The sequence below is a fragment of the Myotis nattereri genome (assembly GCF_964212035.1).
Source record: "Myotis nattereri genome assembly, chromosome: 1".
Lineage (NCBI taxonomy): Eukaryota > Metazoa > Chordata > Mammalia > Chiroptera > Vespertilionidae > Myotis > Myotis nattereri.
Genome location: NC_138075.1, coordinates 177,342,374 through 177,363,818, shown reverse-complemented (window position 1 = coordinate 177,363,818; position 21,445 = coordinate 177,342,374). Strand labels below are relative to the sequence as shown.

The 21,445-nt window shown below is 41.7% G+C and overlaps 1 protein-coding gene across 1 annotated transcript in view; it reads right to left on the bottom strand.

Annotated features, from left to right (window-relative positions):
• SCD5 (stearoyl-CoA desaturase 5) overlaps positions 1-21,445 on the bottom strand; it is a 145,054-nt gene that overhangs the window by 31,970 nt on the left and 91,639 nt on the right. Inside the window, exon 3 of the mRNA XM_081090806.1 lies at positions 11,770-11,975. Coding sequence (XP_080946932.1) covers positions 11,770-11,975 — 206 coding nt within the window. The remainder of the gene's footprint in view (positions 1-11,769; positions 11,976-21,445) is intronic.

The window sequence follows — 21,445 nt, the reverse complement described above, 5'->3', positions numbered from 1 at the left end:
GTAGGAGGTGTGCAAGAGGCAGCTGGTAGATGTTTCTCTCTTATCGATGTTTCTAACTCTCTATCCCTTTCCCTTCCTCTCTGTAAAAAAAAAAAAAAAAAAAAAAAAAAAAGGTGGCTGCCATAGAAGTAGATAAGAAGAAATCAGCAAAAAATTTAATGAATCTTTAAAATCTAAGTGCTGTCTAATGTGTCTATATGGAATAACTTAGAGCCCTAAACAAGGGAGTTTGCATGCACCCTCCACCTCTTTTCTACAGGCCTCCACTGGGATTTTACAAGAAAGGTTAGAGGCAAAGTAGACTAGAGAGAGCTTCCTTACACTGCATAGTCATGCAGGAGGTGACTAGCTGGGAGGCAAGCAGAAAGGCTTGCCCTCTTCCCTAGAGTCTTCTCTTGAAGAGTAACAGTCTTAAGCTGCTGGGGAGGGCAGAAAACTCGCTGGCCTCTAGGAGCAGGAGAAAGTCCATTGCTTCCTGGAGAAGAATAGAAGTAAAAACCTACTTGTCTCTGAGGGAGAGATAGGGAACTCTTGCACCTCCAGACTTAGTCAAAGAACCATTGCTGCTGAAAGAGAGGTGGAAGCAAAAGCCTTCTGGTCCCTGGCTTGTGTCCAGGATCCTGCACTATTCCAAAGCAGAGGTCTCCTACTGGTGGGGGGCTGGCAAAAATGCTTAGAAAGCCTTCACCCCAAAGTTCAGGCACATAGGCTTGCTAAGATTGATACAGGATCAGGGCAACAAAGAAGCCGCCAAACCTCTACAACATACAGAGAAACAAGTAATAGAAGCCCCCCACCTCCATTCCCGACCACCTTGGGATAAAGGCAAGAGGAGAGAGAGAGAGATGTATTCTGTGGTAAAGGTGTACAAGGACAGTTGAACGCTGAGGGTAAAGCATTGACACTTAGAAATCCCCTCTAGTACCTCAGACTTAAGCACACAGTAACAGTAGCCATCCACTGAAGTCTATGGTGCACTAACAGTAACCATAGCAACAATAATACCCAAACTCAGCTCACTCCTGATTTGCCAACTCAACCTCCACCTTCTGCCATCCACACACACATGCTAATGATCTGAAAGAATAGGTATGCCCATTCTCAAGCATTAATCATTTTTACCTTAGTCTCCCAGTTCTTCTAGACATGTCTAGCAAATTGCAAGGGAAAAAACATTATCAAAAGATAAAGTAATTAATAGAACCAGATTCAAAGATGACCCAGATGTTGCAACTAACAGGGACTTTAAAATAACTATAATTGATATGTTAAAGGGATCTAGTGGAAAAGGTGGACAATATGCATGAACAAATGGGAGATACCAGGAGAGAGATAAAAAGTATAAAAGTGTTAAATGCAAATGCTGTACATAAAACATACTACCAGAGATGAAGAATCCCTTTGATTTGCTCATTGGCAAACCAGACATAGCTAAGAAAAGAATTTGTGAACTTGAAGACATATCAATAGAAATTATTCAAACTAAAATGTAGAGAGAAAAAGGAGTGAATGAAACAGAATCGCATTTCCAAGAACTGTGGAATAATATCAAATGGTATATGTGTCATTAAAATCCCAGAAGAAGAAGAGTGAGAAAGCAAGACCAAAAATAATTTGAAAAGCTAATGACCAAGAATTTTCAAAAATTAATGAAAGATCCAACAAGTCACAGATCCAAGAAGCCCAAAAAATTTCAAGTGGAATAACTCCCACCCAACAAAAAAACCCACAAACAAACCTAGACACATTAGAGTCAAACTGCTGAAACCAAAGATAAACAAGAAATTTTTTTTAACATTTTATTTTTAATTTATATTTCCATTACCATTTATTCCCCATATACCCTCTTCCACCACCTCCCCACCCCTGAAATCACCACACTGTTGTCCTGTCCATAAGTTCTCTCTTTTTTTTCTTTTTTGCTCAATCCCTTCATCCCCCACCCCAACCAGAGCTTCAATTTCACTAGTAGTGATCTAATCACATTCGCTGATTCTGCCAGATTTAGTTTTGGAAGATTATATGTTTCTAGGAATCTATCCATTTCTTCCAGATTTCCAATTTGTTGGTATATTTCTTACAATTCTTTGTATTTCTGTGGTACCAGTTGTTATTTAAGAAGAAAATCTTGAAGTCAGTGAGAAAAAACAAACATCACATGCAGAGGAATAATGATAAGAATCACAGAACACTTATTAGAAACTATACAAGGCATAAGTCAAGGAATTGACTTCTTATACTACTGAAAGAAAAAACCTGCCAATCCAGAATTTTATATTCAGTAAAAATACCTTTCAAAAATGAAGGTAAACGAAGACCTTTAGACAAACAAAGCTGAGAATTTATTGCCAACAGACCTATGCTACAAGAAATTTTTAAAGGAAATTCTGCTGTATCAAATGGAAATTAGGATCCTCACATACACAGAAAATAGAGAGGCTAGAAAAGAAGTATAGAGATATATATTAAATAAATATTTTCTTATTTTAATCACTTTAAAATAGTATATAGAGTATGAATTTTTTTGTAAAAAAGAAAGCATAGTGCCCTGGCCAGGTAGCTCAGTTGGTTGGAGCATCGTCCCAGTGCACCAGGATTGTGGGTTTGATCCTCAGTCAGGGCACATGTGGGGGAAGAGGGGACACCCATGGGTGAGTGGAACAACAAATCTATGTTTCTCTCTCTCCCCCCTTTCTCTCTCTCTCTCAAATCAATAAAAATTTTTAAAAAATAATGAAAGAAAGCACAGCATGATTCGTTTAAAAAACCCTAGAAGGATATACAGCAGAATTTTAATTGCTTTTTTCCTAAGTGGAAGAATTACAAATTATTTTATTTTATCCTTTATAAAACTTATTTGCATTTTCTAAAATTTCTGTAATGACCTTATAATATTTTGTACTGAAAATAGAATTTTATTCTTATGTTCTGTTTAAATATTTTTTTAAAGATAATGTACAGATTTCAAGAAAAATTTTATAAGGTAATTATTGAAAGAAGTAACACCTAGAAAATAAATTTTCTGTTATGAAAAGCTTTCTCTGCTTTTTTGCCCTACTATATGGTAAAGAAGAGATAATAAAAAGGCAAAAGGTGGCCCTTTTCTCTGATGCAAAAGCCAAGGAAAATAGATCTAACTTTTTAGAGAATAAATAAGGATTAAACAGATGCCTCTTATAAGGGTTGCTGATGCTGTCTCTACTAGCAGAAGCCTTGGAGCCAGGGCCACGTACATGACTTGAACGACTGTTTATTCCAAGAAAAGAGTAGAAGCCCTACATGGTATGCAAAGATAGCCAGGAATTGATAACATCTAAATATGAGTGATAATGATACCTGCTTGTACCAAAATGTATTTTATAAACTCCAATATGTTTAAATTTTACATTAAAACCAGCTAAGATTTTATCTCAGCTTTGGGTAATAATGTAATATTTTGCTACAGAAAGAATAATTTAGTGCAAACATATGCTATTCTTTTTTGACATGGTTAATTGAGGTCATGAGGAGCAGGAACATTTAGATTCAAGTCCAAAATCCAAGTACCACCATCTACATGACAGAGTTACTGAAAGGATCAGAGATAACATGTGTTAAGACATAATGTAAGTACATAGTAAGCAGTTAATAAATGGCAGCTATTTTTGGCTACTGAAGTGCATCGAAAGATGCATGAAGATGTCTTTATTGCCATCAACAATGACTCTAAGGCAACACTTTACAGACAGCAGGTCCAGAATTCATTGACACCTGCTGATTAACATGTCTAATGTGCTAGTGAGAGAAATATTCAGGTTCCAGACATTTGAGAAACTGTCTCCTCATCCTGCCAGGGGAATTTCGCACATAGAAACAGATGGTCAATGTGGAGAAAGAAAAATGACTGCTAATGCAGTTGGTATACTTTACACATACACATACACACGGACAAAGGCCTATTTTCCCACAGTCCTCCCGGGAAAAGTACCTCTTACATAGGCAAACCAATGACATTTTGACTTGGAAATTTTTAAAAAGTCAAAACAAGCTGTTGAATTTTGTCCCGCAATGGTTTCTCCCCTGCCCAGATTTTTAACCACTAAAATGGGGAAATTTGTTAGATGGTGCTGCAACCTCAATGTGGAATCACCTCTGTTCTATATTCCAGAGCATAATTCAGCTGTTTGGCTGCAGCTGTCAGAGTCTGTTTAGAAAGGCCAAAGGTTAATAAGAGCAGCTAAAAGATGTTTTACCTCTTCCATCTTCCATTGACTTTTAACAAAAGGGATCTGATTAAACATAGTTCACACCGCTTTCATTTTTATCATGTCCTTGGAACTCAGAGATTCACAATTTTAATCTATGACAACAACAGCTTGACGCAGGGGACATTAATCAAAGAAAAACATGTTTCATCTTCAAAATTTTTATGGAGTCTGGATGAGATGCAATAGTTTGAGGTGAGGGCAGAGTGGGAGAAAAGATTCCAGGGCTCAATCTGTTAGCCAAATGTAGAGTGCCCCTCCAAAATGGAAGAGAATTCCAAGGAGAGGGAATATTTACATACACAAGGAACAAGGAACTATCAAAAGAGTCCATCAGAGCAAGACAGTGAAGTGAGGGGAGAACACCAGAAGACAAAAAGCCCTCTTCTCCCTGCCAAAAAGAGAGTCTGCCTCAGAAATCAGCTAAATGGCTTCTGTTCTCTAATAAAGCTGGGCCAGAGGAAGAACATGCTGGCATTGAGAACACATGTGGCAGATGAGGGACTATGTCCCCATGCACAGAGAGGGCACAAAGGGAGGAACAAAGCCCTCTGGCAGTGAAGGGACAAAGAGTGTGGGGACAGAAGGAGGCAAATAGACAAGGGGGAGTGAACCAAAAATAGGTTCATGAGACAGGGACTGAGTAACAGGAGAGGCGGAATGGGGCGCAGCAAAGACAGGGGGCAGGTGCATGGGGGGGGGCTTCCTCCCTGGCACCCTCAAACCCGAGTGGAGGAGCTCCAGTACCTCCAGAGTCTGGTTCTTACACACTGACCAATCCCCACCACCTAGAACAATGCCTGGTATATAGTGAGTGCTCAAAACACAGGTGGTGAATGAAAAGTGATACCTGCAGAAAAGAGAAGGAAGCTGAGTCCCCTGAGAAAGGTCGTGTGCCGCATGGCTTCCATCACTCAGGTGTGAGTTGGCAGAGAGGATACCGAAGAGCTGGGCTCTCTTACATCATGACTGAACATGGTGATTTTGCTGTTGCAGGACCATCAAGGACCCAAGTGAAACGGGCATTGGTTAGACCAAGGGTAACTAATGAGCAAGGGAGTCGCAGAGAGTCACTGTGCTTAAAGGCCTTGCCTCCATGTCTGTCCCCAAATCTCACCCACATGTTTAGATGGTTGAATATCCCAGCATCCAGGGCCTCTCCTTTAGTGACTGTTTCTGTGAGTTTTCTACAGAATACATCTAGCCCACCAACGCTATAATGGGCTCACCCATTCAAAGTCACCAATATTTAGACATGAATTGTTCCATTAACTCAGCAACTCATTTGGTAGGGCCCCAAGGAAAATGGACTCAAAACACAGAAACCCCCAAGAGCCCAACATGGAAGACTGATGAAAGGGGTTGGGTCAAGGGAGATGGAGTCAGGCTGGTTGTAAATCCCCAGTGACTCATCCCACTCCCTATGGGATCTCCCAAGTGGAAGACAAGGCTGGGGGTAGTGTGCAGAGAAATGAAGATGAGTCGACTGTAGACTTGTTTGATTGCTCAGCCCTGGCTATATGATGGTGACCAACAGAGAAATAAACCCAGGTCTCAGACAGACAGGAATGACACAACATAAAAAGGAAGATATCACTGAGAGATGCCATGCTCATTCTTAAAAACAAACAAAAAAACGAATGATCACAGATGAGGGGGAAAATTGAGATGAAACAGTGAAACAGGCCTCAAAAAGATTCTAGCCATTCAAGTGCCTTCCTGGAGTGGCAAGATTTATACATATTCATCTCTTCCCAGGACACCAAAACAGAAGCATTTCACTCTTCTGAATAATTCCACCCATTTTGTCTTTGTTTATCCCATCACCATAGTGATGAGCCAAGGACCTTGTTTTCATGTGTCTGAACTGGACGAGCATCCTCTTTAATGACTTCATAAATGCACATGGCAGTGTCTGCATGCTACTTCTAAAGGAATTTATTTTTTATTTTTTTTTATCTAAGACGGGAATCAATGGGGTAAGCAAAACAATAGGAGAAACACAATCTGAATCTTATCTTCATTCTGTCATCTCAGAAAGAGGATTTGAGATTCCAGTTTCTACTTACTAAGGGAGGCAGAGAGGCTACTCACTAAAGTGCTCTAGACTGAGAAACATGTAACGGCCAATCATTTCGCTAAAGGCAGAACAATGAAAGAACTATGGCAGAGACTGCTAATTGCTGAACTGCTGCTGATTCACCCTTCCTTCCAGACAAACAAAACCAAGATTTTACTCAAAGTGCAACTTATCAAGAGACTACACTTGCCAGTTTAAAGCCAATCAGGGGTAAATGAATAGGCTATGTGTCTTCTGGGAAAGCTCCTCAGAGGTGACTGACTTAACTGCGTGGTGTCACCTCACTCCTACCCCCACCTTCCTCTGTTTGGAGCATTAACCTTGAACAATAAAGTGAAAGAATGAAAGCCACAGGCAAAGGATGGTGGAGCAGAAAGACAAAAGAATACTGTTCTCTCCTGACCATGTGCTACTGCTACACCCTGGATCATTACAATTCTTTTATGTTGGAGAGAAATAAGTGTCCATCTTATTTAACCCAAACAAAATTCCTAATGGATAGACCCATTGTCAGCCATTGGAGTAGCTCCCTTCTAGGCTCACCCCCAACACTGGCAGGGCCCAGGCCAAGAGTCAAGATGTCGACGCCTAGTCTGTGGCTCCCCTTTTCTTTCTGTCCCTGGTTCTGTCCACTTTGTGTGGACATCCGAGCTGACGCTTCTAAGCTCATCCCCAGGCTAACACTGCTCCTGGGCCACTCTTCAGGCCTAGGGTACCCTGCTTTCCACCAGGAGGAAAGCCTGGGAGAGGTTGGGGGTAGGCTCTGGTACTGAGTGCAAAGCCATTTGACCAAGGAATTCCAGGATCCTGGGAACCCAAGGCATTGTCTAGAAGTGGAAGGAGGCTCCAGACCTGTGATCTCCTCACCTTTCGAGGGGACGTGTGACCCTTAAAGGCACAGGACCTAGGGCAGGGGTTCTAATTGCCAGACACTCTCTCTCTCTCTCTCTCTCTCTCTCTCTCTCTCGCCTCCTAATCCCTGTCTTTTCATCATTCACAACTTGACAGTAGAGCAAAATTTGAAGTAGTCCAGTTAACTACTTGTTATAAGAACCTTGGTAAAAATGACCTTTTGGAGGAAAAGTCTGGAACTATAGCTTGAACTGTGTTGTTTTCCTCTCATCCTTAATGCCACTACTACCTTCTCTCTGTTTTAAAAATATATTTTATTGATTTTTTACAGAGAGGAAGGGAGAGGGATAGAGTTAGAAACATTGATGAGAGAGAAACATTGATCAGCTGCCTCCTGCGCACCCCCTATTGGGGATGTGCCCGCAACCAATGCACATGCCCTTGACCGGAATCGAACCTGGGACCCTTGAGTCCGCAAGCTGACACTTTATCCACCGGTTAGGGCTACCGTCTCTCTTTATGAGACTGTATAATGAAAAGTTGATCAAGCCTGGTTCCTGGCAAGCTTTTCTTTGGTGAGCTGGATGGCTACGCACAAGTTTATCAATCAACTGCAATATTGGTGCTAGTGTACTGAATGAAGGAGGGGTCTCTAAATCCTTGGTCTCTGTCATTTGCACATTTACCTAATTGAGGAAACTATCTAAGTGGCACTTATCTGGATCTGTTTGCACAAACACTGCATCTGGGAAGGGAGTGGAATCAGTTGCAAACCCTGGCTACCAATATTGGAACAGAGACTGTTCCTCTCAGAGAACCTTATGGGAGCAGGTGGGAAGTCTATAAGGTGAGCCACTGAAATGACCCAGGACGGACCCCAAACAAGCTGGGCACCTTTCTCTGTTACTTAGGAAGCCCCTAACTCAGCCTAGAGTAGCAAAGACTGAGCCCTGACGTGGCAGTGCCACTGACAACGGGACCCAACCTCCAGTTCACACACTAAGCACCAGGTCTCATTCCTTGAGGAATCTGTCTCCTCTACGTGGCCCGACCGGCAGGACCAGTAAAGCTGGCCTCACAAGCATAAAAATACCCAAACCGCTGCACTCTCTCTGTGCACCTTGGAAGCTCTTTTCCTTTAGTTCAGTAATTCTCAGCCTTATTTTGCATTTCGGATCGCTATGTTCTCTCGGCTGGATAATTACCAAAGGACATGAGTTCTCACCCACACTTCAGAGAACTGGTGTGGCCCCTTTCAAACAGCAAGACAGAATTAAAAGACCACGGAGCGAATAATCTTGCTACAGATGGAATGTTTGTGTCCCCTCAAAATTCACATACTGAAACCTAATTCCCAATGCAATGGTATTAAGAAGTGGGGCTGTTAGGTGATTAGAACAAGAAGGTGGAGCCATCATAAATGGGATTTGTGCTCTTAAAGAAGAGACCCCAGGGGAACCATGGAAAACACACACACACACACACGCACGCACGCACACGCACATGCACATGCACACGCACACACACACAAAGAGGCCCCAGAGAGCTCCTCTGCCCCTTCAGTCAGGTGAGGACACAATGAGAAGACAATTGCCTATGAGCCAGGAAGAGAGCTCTCACCGGACACAGAATCTAATGATACCTTGATCTTGGACTCACCAGCCTCCAGAGCTACACGTGAGAATTAAATGTTCAGTCTTCTAAGCCACCTAGTTTATGTTATTTTTGTTATAGCAGCTCAGAGAGATGAAGATTATATCCCCAGCTTTCTATCTATATTTTGTTGATTACTTTCCCTACAGGAAAAGTGATTTGTAAGGTCCCTCATAGCTCTAAGGTTCAATGGTGCTATACAGTGCTATGAAATGACAGACATATTAAATATCCTTTCCCCATCCTCATCTAACTTCTTCTGATCTTTCAGGTGTTGGCCTAGAAGCTAGTCCATTCCACAGGCCTTCCCTCACTCTCCCCAGCCTGCAGAATGGGCTAGGAGACTCTTCTCTGTGTTCCCACGGTGCTCTGGACTACCTTATTTAAAGTTGTATCCTCAGCACCAATTCCTAGCAGGAGCTCAAGGACATATATGAAATGATGAAATGAGGGGATGGTTTCTGATAGCTACCACCCCCTTTGGTCACTGGCCTGGTGATGAAAGATGTTCTGAGATAACTATTCATGGAACATGCTGAAATAGCCTTTGTTCTGCTGCCTGCATTTGGACATATGTGCCCTGAGTACACACCTAATGAGTAAGATTACAGTACCACATTTTTTTCAGGGAAAAAATGAAAAGAAATCTTCCATTTTTATCGTCAGAGAAACACAGACTATTATACTTAGCTCAGTTCTCATTAATAAAATAGAAGATCCTTTACCTTCTCTTCTGAGCTCTTCAAATTAATCTAAGGTCTGATTTCACAAAGCATTACTAATTGTATAGCAACATCATTTATATCACAAAATTGCAAAGGATATACAGTGGGGCCTTGACTTACGAGTTTAATTCGTTCCAAGACCAAGCTCATTAAGGAGCTCGTTAACTCAAATTACTCTATCAACTCAATGCAAAAGATCAGCCGAGAGACAGCTGGTATCTCAAAAAACTCGTTAGTCGGGACACTCGTAAGTCAAGGCCCCACTGTACATATCCAGTCAAAGAGTGGTGGTTAGTAAATTATGATACTCAATAAACTGGTGAACACATGCAGCTTCTGAGAATGTGCCCACAATATAACCTGAAGTTAACGGGAAGACATACATTACCTATGCCGTGTGACTGCCATCATGTGAAACATACTAAATATATGCATACCATATAAAAAGATATCCTATAGAAGATTAAGAATGACTATGTTTATGTGTTAGAACTATGGATGATTTTCTTTCTATATTTCTGAATTTTTCAGATTTTCTCATGGTGAAAAATCATTTCATTGTTAATTGAAAACATCTTGTTCTTTTCTGCTAGGAAACTTTTGGCTATTGATACTGGGTCTGTCCGCTTGAATGAGCTGAACAGAGGAGCAGAGAGAAGACCCTATGGCACAATCAAAACAGGGGTGGAAGCATAAGGAATCCTCTGGAGCAGCAACTAACCACCCGTGTAATAGTCACTGATCTAAGCTCTTACTACATGCCAGGATTGCCCATGCGTTTTATTTTCTCACTTGTCCTCGTAAACACTGTAGGAGATGGGTACTAGTGTTACTGCCATTTTCTAGCTAAAACTGAGCCTTAGATTGGTCAGTTCTTTTGCTAGTATGAGGAGGAGCTGCAGAGCTGACCCTGGGCAGTCTGTCTCCATGGTCTGACATTTTCTCACTGTGCTCTACTGGCCCCTCCAACGCGACAGCAGCGGCTGAGGGGAAACTGAGCATAATTCCAAGCCACACTTCATTTCATGCAATGATCTCTTGTGTCAACAAAGGCACAGCAGCTATTCCACCTTGAGGAGATTCTATTCTGACAAGTCTTCAAATAACTCTTGCTTGTCAGTGGAACGGTCTCTAGTAGCCACTTGTTCAATGTATTATCTCAGGGTGCTAACCAGAGGGTGAGCCATAAATTGTCCTTCTTTGGGACAATATGCTCAGCTTTGAATCTAAGACATAAATCCAATGCTTTGGGGCAACAAGTCCATTTATAAATGCTCTCATGGCCAACTTTGTAGCCCCAGATCAACATGGATACAGTCCATGCCAGCTTCCCACTTTAAGAGTGGATAATGGTTGCTCTCTCCTTGCCAGCACAATTATAGGCAACCTTTCTCCATGCTCTTGTTGGAAGGAGATTCACCCTGCAGATGACTGATTATGCCCCGCCGACACCATTAGCGCACACAGCACTTGGAGGCTCTCTATTACACAGTCACATTTTCTATGCACAGAAACCCAGTGGTGTAACATTTCTAGAAGTGAGGGGAGGGGAGATTTCATTACGAGAGCATTCTAGGAGAACAGAGCAGGATACCTGGGAAGAGGCCAGTCCTGTTGGAGTCAGGTGTGTATCACTAAAGCACGGTGTCTTCCGCGCCCTCCCTGCCACCTCAGGGAAACATGAATGGGGAGTGGGGAACTGCAGAAACAGTCCATGAAGTGAGCCAAGCAGATTGGTCTGAAGAAAGTGACACTGGGCTTAAGGCAGTGGTTCTCAACCTTGGCTGCACATTAGAATCACCTGGGAATCTTTTTAAAATCCTGATTTCTGGGCCTCATCCTCCGGAAATTCTGTTTCTTTGTGATGGGGTGGGGCCACAACATTAGTAATAAAGAAACAGAATTTCCGGAAGATGAGGCCCAGAAATCAGGATTTTAAAAAGATTCCCAGGTGATTCTAATGTGCAGCCAAGGTTGAGAACCAACGCCTAAGGGAAATCCATTTCAAACTTTAAATTAAAAACAAATGTGTGAGCAGGGAAACCTTAATGAGCAAAAGGAAACAACTAAACCGGGAAATCCTAACAAGAAGACTGAATGGAATCATCAGAGAAAGTGCCATGAGGGCAACTACTGGAGGATATAATTGCGTCCATTGTGCCCTGTCTCTTGGTCCTGTCCCCCAGGGACAGCCCTGTGGTGTCCATTCACTTACTTTCTCTGGAACCGGACCACAGGATCAGCCAGCAGGTCAGTGACATCAAGGCTTCTCCCCTTCTCGATGACATCTCGATGCTTCCGAACAAACAGCCACCCGATGTGGGAAAAGAAGAAGCCCCGGCGGGCGTTGTGGGGGTCGGCGTCAGTCTCCGAGTACTTGTGGTGGACTCGATGGTCCCTGGACCACTCGAAGATGTCGTTCTGCAGAGAGAATGCAGACCCTAAGCAAAGAGACAATGCCCTTTCGAGACCCTGGCACTTTCTCGAAAGCATCTCAACCTCCCCCTGCCCCACCTCTCACCATCCTCACCCCTGACTTCCACTTTGCTCCTATCTTCAGCCTCACGTTCAATCCCTGGGGTTTTTCTGGGGTGGTTTCCATAAAAACAAGAGTAAATCCTCACTTAAGAGGGAGATCTTAGCTTGTGTTTGGGGTGTGCCCACTGCAGGAGGTTCAGACTTACTGGGTGAACTAGTGGGGAAACCTGAAAGAAAGTTCTGGAGCAGGCTGTTGAAGTCTCCTGGGAGATCATTCATGAAGAAAAGAGAGATCCAGTCTCAGGATGAAGTCTTGGTCGTTGGGGGCTGAGTATGGAAAGGCGTTGGTTCTTGGCCCGGATCTCTCTGCCCTCGCACCCAATCTCTAATGGCCTTGCTGTCCAACTTAATGGAGAGCAGGAAGCCAGCAAGTAAAAACTCAAAGAGCTGCTTCACCAAATCACTGAAAAGTACCAAGGCACGAATAACATTGCTTACGAACTGCTCTAACAGTGCGTCACAGAAAGTCAGGGGGGGTGACTTTGCCTCCTTGAGGAATCTGGTGTATCTGGCCATACCCGCCAAGTGAAGCAGCAGCAGTGCCCAAGGGGCAGGCTGGATACCAAGAGAAACTCTGCTGCCCACGGAAGGAGAAACATCAGAGTCCAGCAGATTCTGCCAAACTCTCAGGGTGAGGCTGGGGCACACATGGGGACACACCCTGTTGACCCTCTTGTGATGGGAGAATGGGATAGTGCCAGGGGGCTGGAGGTCCTGTGTGAGCTATCAGGGGCAAAACCAAAGGCATTTAGGGTGGTATTACTAATGACACCTTACCCAGCCATGGGCCAGTGAAGTCTATAGACCTCTAATGTGTGCTCAGTTTTGTTTTTATCTGGTAATGTTTTTAAAACTTTGAGAAGGCAAATTAGGTTAGAAGTAATACATTTAATAGGAAAATTAACCTGAAAATAAAACAAAAACTTTATATAGTATGTATATAAGCTCTTTTTTGAAAAATATAAAAATAAGGCAATAATGTTTGATACCATACTATTCAGAACTTAGTCATGTTTTCATTAACAATCTGCTACTTCACAGATATTGGCTTCATTCTGCTGATGAGGAGAAAGGGAACTATTTTACTCTAAAAGTTCTAACAATTATTTTAATCAAAATGGGGTTCATTGAGTTTTTGATTTCTCTGGCTCACCTAGTGCTACTAAAAGACTATCAACATCGTGCATCCTATAACACCATTGAAAACTTTTCAAGTTTGCTTAATCCTTGGGTATAGCAAACTTTACCCAAAGAAGAGGTAGAAAGACCCTAAGAAGTATACGCTCAGCTTAAATATAAAGAGAGAAAATGGGTGCTTAACAGTTTGTAGAAGGCAAAAATTACAGCCTAGCTTATTGTGATAGAAAAAGAGGTCTTTGGATTTTACATATATTTAAACAGAGTGTATTGGAAAGAGTGAATGCATTTATTATTTATAATCTCAGAATGTGTAGTTGGGAAGAAATTTCAAATGTCAGTCAAGACCACTGCAGCCCAGAATAACTTACTCCTTTTGCATTACTTTATTGCTTTTATTGCAGTGCCCATCTGGACATAGGAAGAAAGAGGAACCTTCTCCCCAGGTCACAAATGGCAAAATTAAGGCTTAAAAGACATTTACTCAAGTTCATCTACTAAGTGCAAACAGTAATGGAAAAAAACAGTCCTTCGTTCGCGTTCCTTTCAATGAGATGTATCTCTTATTCTCCAAATTCAATGGCAAGGAGGGGGTGTATCTTTTACAAAAATCTTCCTTTTTATTTTCTTGTTAAAAGGTTATGTTGATTCTTTAATCTATCACAGTGCAATTTTTTAAAAACTTTAAGTGATGAGTTCCAAAGTGCTAGAAACATTATTCTCACAAAATTAAGCATAATATAACAACAAAAGAATGATGATGAGGACAAATTGGAACAGAGATATTTATTTATTTTAATTCCTCCTACCTGGACACCTTCCCGACAGAAGCCACTTTGACTGTAACACTGGAATGAAGCTCAGGTTTGGCCACATCCCAAATAATCAAGCACACAATCGAGCCAAAAATACTCTTAGGATGTGTGGGTTTTTAATCCTTTGTTATTGTTTTGTTTTTAACGCTAAAGCTGACTCCAGTGAAAAAGTGACTCAAAGAACAAGATGTCAGCCAACAATAGGGCAGAAAGGGAACAAAATTCATATGCTCGCTCAGGGGCCTTTTCTTCCAACTCATCTGCACTCCGCTTCTATCCTGGACTGATTTGGAGTGGGAGCCAAGCTGTGAGCAGCATTTGTGTTTGATGAAAAGCTGTGTATACCTAGAGTGTGTTTGGTACAGTCAGTATGTGCAGAAGGGAAAGCTGAGGGCTGATGAGGAGGGAGAGAGAGCTAAGCAAACCTCAGGAGGTGGGAGTGAGAGGAAACAGCCGGCCATCGCCATGGCAATATCCTGGACATCTCTCTTCCTCCCAGTGTTTACATAGTGCTAATTACTCTTATCTGGAACTATGTAGGCTACCCCATCATTCCCGCTTCACAGAAAAGGAAAACAGAAATGAGACACAGAGAGATGGTGAACTCACATCAGTGAGCTGACACTCAAGTATGTGGATTCCGTCTGTTCATGCCCTGCGTGCACATTTTGATAACGGCCATGAGATTGAGCTCAGCAACAACTTCTGAAACCTAAAGACTTACATAGTCTAACAAATCAACAAATCATTCAATTTGCAACTTAGAGTTTATACTTAACAGTGGGTTCTGGTAGATCACCGTCTTAATACATAACCCCATTTCCTTCAAAAGCAGACATTTCACCACATGTTTATTGATCATTCCTGACAAAGAACTGGAGAATGAAGCTACCCTAGATCTAAGAGCCCTGAGTATAACTGAGGCACAGGCAGGTGGGGGAGCGGGAGAGGAAGAAGAGAGGAGATAAGGATTGCACAGCTCAGGTGGTAGGTTTTATTACATGAGGAGCCACACAATGTCCTACTTTGTGTTGTCCAAGAGAAATATAATACAAGCCATATATGTAATTAAATTTTTCTAGTTGCAACATTAAAAAATAAAAAGAAACAAATAAAATTAATTTTAATAACATATTTTACTTAACATATTTTAAATGTCATTCCAATATATGATTAGCATAACTTATTAATGAGATATTTTACTTTTACTTTTTTCTGTACCAATTCTTCAAAATTGGGTGTGTCCTTTATACTTCTAGCACACCTCAATTCAGACTAGCCACAGTTCACATTTCTCAGTAGACAGCAGCATGTGGCTAGTGACTACCATATTGGACAGTGCAGTTCTAACTCATGGCTTGTATGCTTTTCCATGTGTGTGCTATACTTTTTAAAGTTTTTTTAAAATTCCTATATAATAAAAGCCTACTATGCGAAGTGTCCAGTCGACCAGTCAGCCATTCAACCAATCAAAACGTAATATGCTAATGATATGCTAAAGCCACTCAACCTCCCGCTATGATGTGCACTGACCAGCAGGGGGCAGACGCTCCAACCAGTAGGTTAGCTTGCTGCTGGGGTCTGGCTGATCGGGACTGAATGACACCGGCCGGACATGCCCTGGAGCCCTCCCTCAGTCCCTCCCCAGCTGGCCAACCTCCTGTGTCTCTCCCGGGCCCCAATCATGCACCGGTGGGATCCCTCAGCCTGACACGTGTCTTCTCGCAATCTGGGACCCCTGGAGTAATGTCAAAGAGCCAGTTTCAGTCCAATCCCGCAGGCCAGGCCAAGGGACCCCACTGGTGCACGAATTTGTGCACCAGGCCTCTAGTAAAATAAATAAAGAATTTAAAAGTTTTAAAAATTCAATGTTGCTTACTGATGAGAGTGTGAAATTGGCACAAACCAGGTGAATGGCAAATGGGCTGCACATATCAAAAGTGTTAAAATGGTGCATATGTAAAATCTAACTATTTGTTTTATCTTAAGGAAATAATCAGGGTGTGTGCAAAGATTTAAACACAAAGATGCTCACTGCCGTGAAAACATGGGAAAGCCCTGAATTTCCACATAAGAGATTATGATTGAGTACCTTGAGATACATTATTTAATTCAATACTTTGTGTGTGTGTGTACACAGAAAACTTCTGGAGAGAAATATTAAGAAAAAGATCTTAGGGTTACCTCAGGGAGTGAGACTGGGATATAGGAGATGAGGAGAAATACTTTTACATTTTATCTTATACTCTGAAATTTTTAACAAGAGCATCTCTTGGTTTTGTATTAAAAATGAATTTACAAAAAAAAGATATTGTATTATTGACACAGAGAGATGGCAGGGAAAGAATTTAAGTGAAAAGTAGTTTTCAAAATAGTAGGTATGGAATGGACCCATTTTTAATAAAAATGTGTATATGGGCATAGGAAAAATAAAGGAATGTAAGTCAACCTTGTTTATAATGGTTCTAGAAAGTGGGATGGTGGGTGATTCTTAATTTTGTATTTTAGTTTGTCTGTATTTTCTAAATTTTTATAAAAACAAGTTTTTCTTTTGTAAAATGGGGAAACAATTATTTTTAAGTTTCCATACTCCTGAATCAAAGCAACCCAGCTTCTGCCATCAGCCCATTAGGAAAAACTCTATGAAAAAGTAAGATTCATTTAGTAATCCAGTAATACATCTGTACATCAACATTAACACTAACCAACTAATCACACCTCCCCTGTGTGACTTTAAGCAACGTGCCCTTGCTTAAACCCACCCTGTGTTTTGTATCTTTATTACTTCACTCTCCATCCTAGATAATATCCCGAAACAGGGAACCTGCTGAGGCTGTAGAAATTGAAATTGATCATGTGGTGGTTTTTCTCCATAAGCACAGCCTTTGCATATTATCTGGGGCTTGAGCAAAGGTAATCAATCTCAAAAGCTCCACCGAAGCAGATTATGAAGCCACCCTCTCAGTCAGTACTTCTCCCCAACCTCTCTATGTTCAGAAGAAATTTGTGAGTCTAGTCCTCTAAACGGCCATAGAGGAAACTGTCTTTGAAAGCTCACATAGCCCTACCCAGTTCTGCTCAGTGTATGGAGCGTCGGCTCACGGACTGAAGGGTGCCAGGGTCGATTCTGGTCAAGGGCACATGCCCGGGTTGTGGGCTTGATCCCTGGTGGGGTGAGTGCAGGAGGCAGTCGGTCAATGATTCTCTCTCATCATTGATGTTTCTCTCTCTCTTTCCCTCTCCCTCCATCTCTGAAATCAATAAAAATATGTTTTAAAAAATAAAGCCCACATAATTGCCACTAGTTAGCAAGATAAAGGCTAAATGCAAAACAGTATTTAGCTTGCTCCATTCAGTGGAGACTTGACTTTGGGTGGTGAACACAATACAATATACAGATGATGGATTATAGAATTGTACACCTGAAACCTGTATAATTTGATTAGCCAATGTAACCCCAATAAATTCAATTAAAACAATTTTTTGAAGAATATAATTTGTACTCATAATACATCTTTGTTTCCAATCAATAGTGAAAAAGACTCTAGGAGCACCAACGACAGACAAGTCAGCTTGAACAGGCAGGTTTTAGAGTAGAACGTGTGTGTCTAGTGCAGGGGTGGGCAAACTTTTTGATTCAAGGGCCACAATGGGTTCTTAAACTGGACCGGAGGGCCGGAACAAAAGCATGGATGGAGTGTTTGTGTGAACTAATATAAATTCAAAGTAAACATCATTACATCAAAGGGTACGGTCTTTTTTTTTTTTAGTTTTATTCATTTCAAAAGGGCCGGATCCGGCCCGCGGGCCGTAGTTTGCCCACGGCTGGTCTAGTGAGTGGAAGACATCTGGGATACGAGTCATTCCATCAAGGGGGTCAAAGAGGGAAAGACATTGCTGCCTCTCCTCTCTAGGGACCATAAGGCTCATTTGAAAGTGACGTATCTCAGTCTCTGGGGTCTGAATACAACCTCCTCCAGTTCAGATGCCAACATTGTACTATTGAAACAGTGAAGAACATTTGGTGCTTTCCCCATTGTCAATACTGGGTCAGCACTGATTTCCCCCAGATAACACTGACCATCTGTAAGAAGAACCCAGAAAGTCCCCAAAAAGGGCCTGGCAGCAGTCTACACCACCTGGCAGGCAAGTTGGAACTGCGGGAGAACAAGTCCCCACCTGCAACCTGGCCTTCACATGCCCCTCGGCCTGGGAAGTTTTAGAAACTGGGTAAGGGTTCAAAAGCCAACTTTAGTGGTTTAAAAGGTGTTTGCTGACAACACTTAAAAATGGCAAAGAACGAAAGCGGTGTTTCGTATTTTTTTTAAATCATATTTTCTTTTATTAAATCTTTTACAACGAGAATGTATTTGAATAAGACTTTTATACTTAAAAAAAACACATTTTAAAAATGGCTTGGGAGTCCTCTTGGTAGGCAAGTTGGCCTTCTGTGAGCCTTCCTAATTTGGGTTTTAAAGGTTTTTTTTGGTCAGTGATATTGACCATTGTTCTAGTCTCCTGAGCTACATCGCCTTCACTCAGTGAGTCAAATTTTCAGGGAAGAAAGAACCTAGAAAACAATGACCACTCAATAGCAATGGATACACCTTGCTCCCAGATCTTGGTTTTAAAATACCCAGTAAAAGGAGTCAGAACTCTGGTGCCAGGACTAGGGCAGGAAAAACACCAGAGGAGCTTGATATATTTTGTTGTACCAGAAAATAAGAAATTGCCCTAAAAATGATAGAAATGTGTCAAAACGGACATAGGAGTCCATTTGTATTGCCTTCCACTGAACAAACTGGGGTCATGTGACTATTAATTTAAGGCATTAAGATGAATAATAATTACAGACTAAAATCTATTTAACAAATAAGAATCTACGAGCCCATAGTAAATGTATACATGTGTACATACATATGTGAAATGCCAACCAACAAATCTAGAGGGAATTATGGAATTAGAAAATCATCATTCTGCAGGTGTCATGGCAATAACTGATTCAAGCAAGAATCACCAATGTATGCTAAGGTACTGGGTGAAAGGTTGATGAAGAAAAAATATTCACATAGGCTCACAGTATCTCAGCATAAGCCATTCACTAATTACAAAAGGGAAAATAGTAATCTTACATTGAGAAACTGGGTAGACACCACTTTAAACAAGTGATCGAAGTTCATATCACCAAAAATATGACAAAGTGATGTCACGGGCCTCTTGTTTGATGCTCAGGACACAAGATCATTGAGGTAACATTTCTGCCCAAACTGCACAGTCTGTGTAGTTAGGAGGAAATGTGAGCAAATAAAAAATGAGGAGCATTCTACAAAATAACTGGTCTTTACATTATAAAAATAACAACATCATAAAATCAAAGAAAGATTGGTAAACGCTTCCAGATGAAAGGAGACTAAAGAGACATTGCGAATTAGAATGTAGGATTCTGAATTGTTTCCTGGACTAGGATCCTGGATATAGTATGATATCAACATTAAATTTTCTGATTTGGTATGTGTATTGTGTTCATGTGAAATGTCTTTCCTATTAGGAAATACACACTGAAGTATTTAGGGATGAAGAGACATGGTATTTATAACTTACACTCAAATTATTCAGAAAAGAAACATAGAAGAATGTACATACACACATATGGAGAGAGAAAGAGAACAATAAAGCAAATGAAGCAATATGTTAACACTTAGTAAATCTGAGTGAAGGTATACAGGAGTTCTTCATGGTATTTTTGCAATGGTTTGTAAGTTTGAAGCTATTTACAAATAAAGAATAAAAACTAAAAAGAAAAATGTCAAAGGCATTTTTAAAAATCTCCAATTTTCACTTTCTACTCCACTTCCACGACCCCTGTTCAGGCTTTTTTCAGTTGACATGCACTCCGGTAATAGCCTTGCAAAGTCTCCTGCCTCTAGTCCGTTCCCCTCCGCAATACATTTGATATACTGAGACCCTACTGCTCATGCACATACTCCCCAAACACCTCTCATTCTCTTGTTTATTAATCTGAGAACCTCTTTGTTATTACTTTCCTCATCAAGTCTAAACACTCCTTAGCAAAGAGCTTCAACAGGGCTAATCATCCTTTTATCTTTCCCACTTTATTCTTTAACTTGACAAATATTTACTGACTGTTCAGATGTGCTAGGAGATGAAGAAGGAACAGGACAATTAATGAATGTGTATTTCATGGAGACAAACATCAAGAAAACAAAGCCAACATCATGTCAGACTGGGATTAATACTATAAAGCCAAAGAGTATGTGGAATAGCAAAGGAGACGCTGAGCAAGGCAAGGACTTTCCAATCAGGAATCTTTAGGTTAAGAAGAGTCAGGGAGGAGTGAGGGAGGAAGAAGGGGATTGTCTCAGGTAGAGCGATAGACTTGACACAGTCTGGGAGCTAAGAGAAGTCCAGCATGTTCTAAAGTAAGAGCGGTGCAAGATGAAGTCTGCGAGGTACCTATATAATGAGAGCCTAAGCGATTGTTACAGCAAAACGACCAGTCGCTATGATGCTCACTGACCACCAGAGGGCAGACACTCAATGAAGGAGCTGCCCCCTGGTGGTCAGTGCACTCAGCCAGAAGCCGGGCTCACAGCTGGTGAACGCAGTGGCGGTGGCGGTAGCCTCTCCTGCCTCCACAGCAGTGCTAAGGAACAGCGAGCAGGCGGGCCATAAGGAGCAAGGGGTCCTGGACTACGAGAGGGATGTCTGCCTAAGCCAGAAGGTGGACATCCCCTGAGGGGTCCCGGACCGTGAGAGAGCACAGGCCAGGCTGAAGGAACCTGCCCCCTCCCCTGCACAATTTCATGCATCGGGCCTCTAGTTGTATAATAAAGAACACATCTGGTCTTTGTCCCTGTTGGTTCCTGGCACAGATCTTCAGAATACATTGGAATTTCCTGAGTGATAGGACTGTCTTTATTATGCTAATGAGGCTCCTAGATAGAAAAACCAACCATGTGATTAGAGGGTTGGCACTTTGGGAGGGGAAGGGGAATGAAGACTGAGTTCAATCACATGACCAGTGATTTAATCAATCACACCTGTGCAGTAGAAACTCTCACACTGAGTCTTGGAGGAGCTTCCTGGCTGATGAACACACTGATGTTCAGGGAAGATGACGAACCCTGACTCCACAGGGAGAGAGCGAGGAAACTGCATGAGGGACCCTCTCACACCCTACCCTATGTGTTGGTCCTGATTTGTATTCTTTCTAATAAAACTGAAATAATAAGTATGACTTTCTTGAGTTCTGTGAGTTGTTCTAGCAAATTATTAAACCTCAAGGGATCGTGGGAACCCTTAAATTTGTAGCCAGTCAGTAAGAGGTACAGGTAGCATGGAGCCCCCCCCTCCCCCCCCACCGCCCCCATTGGCTGGCAT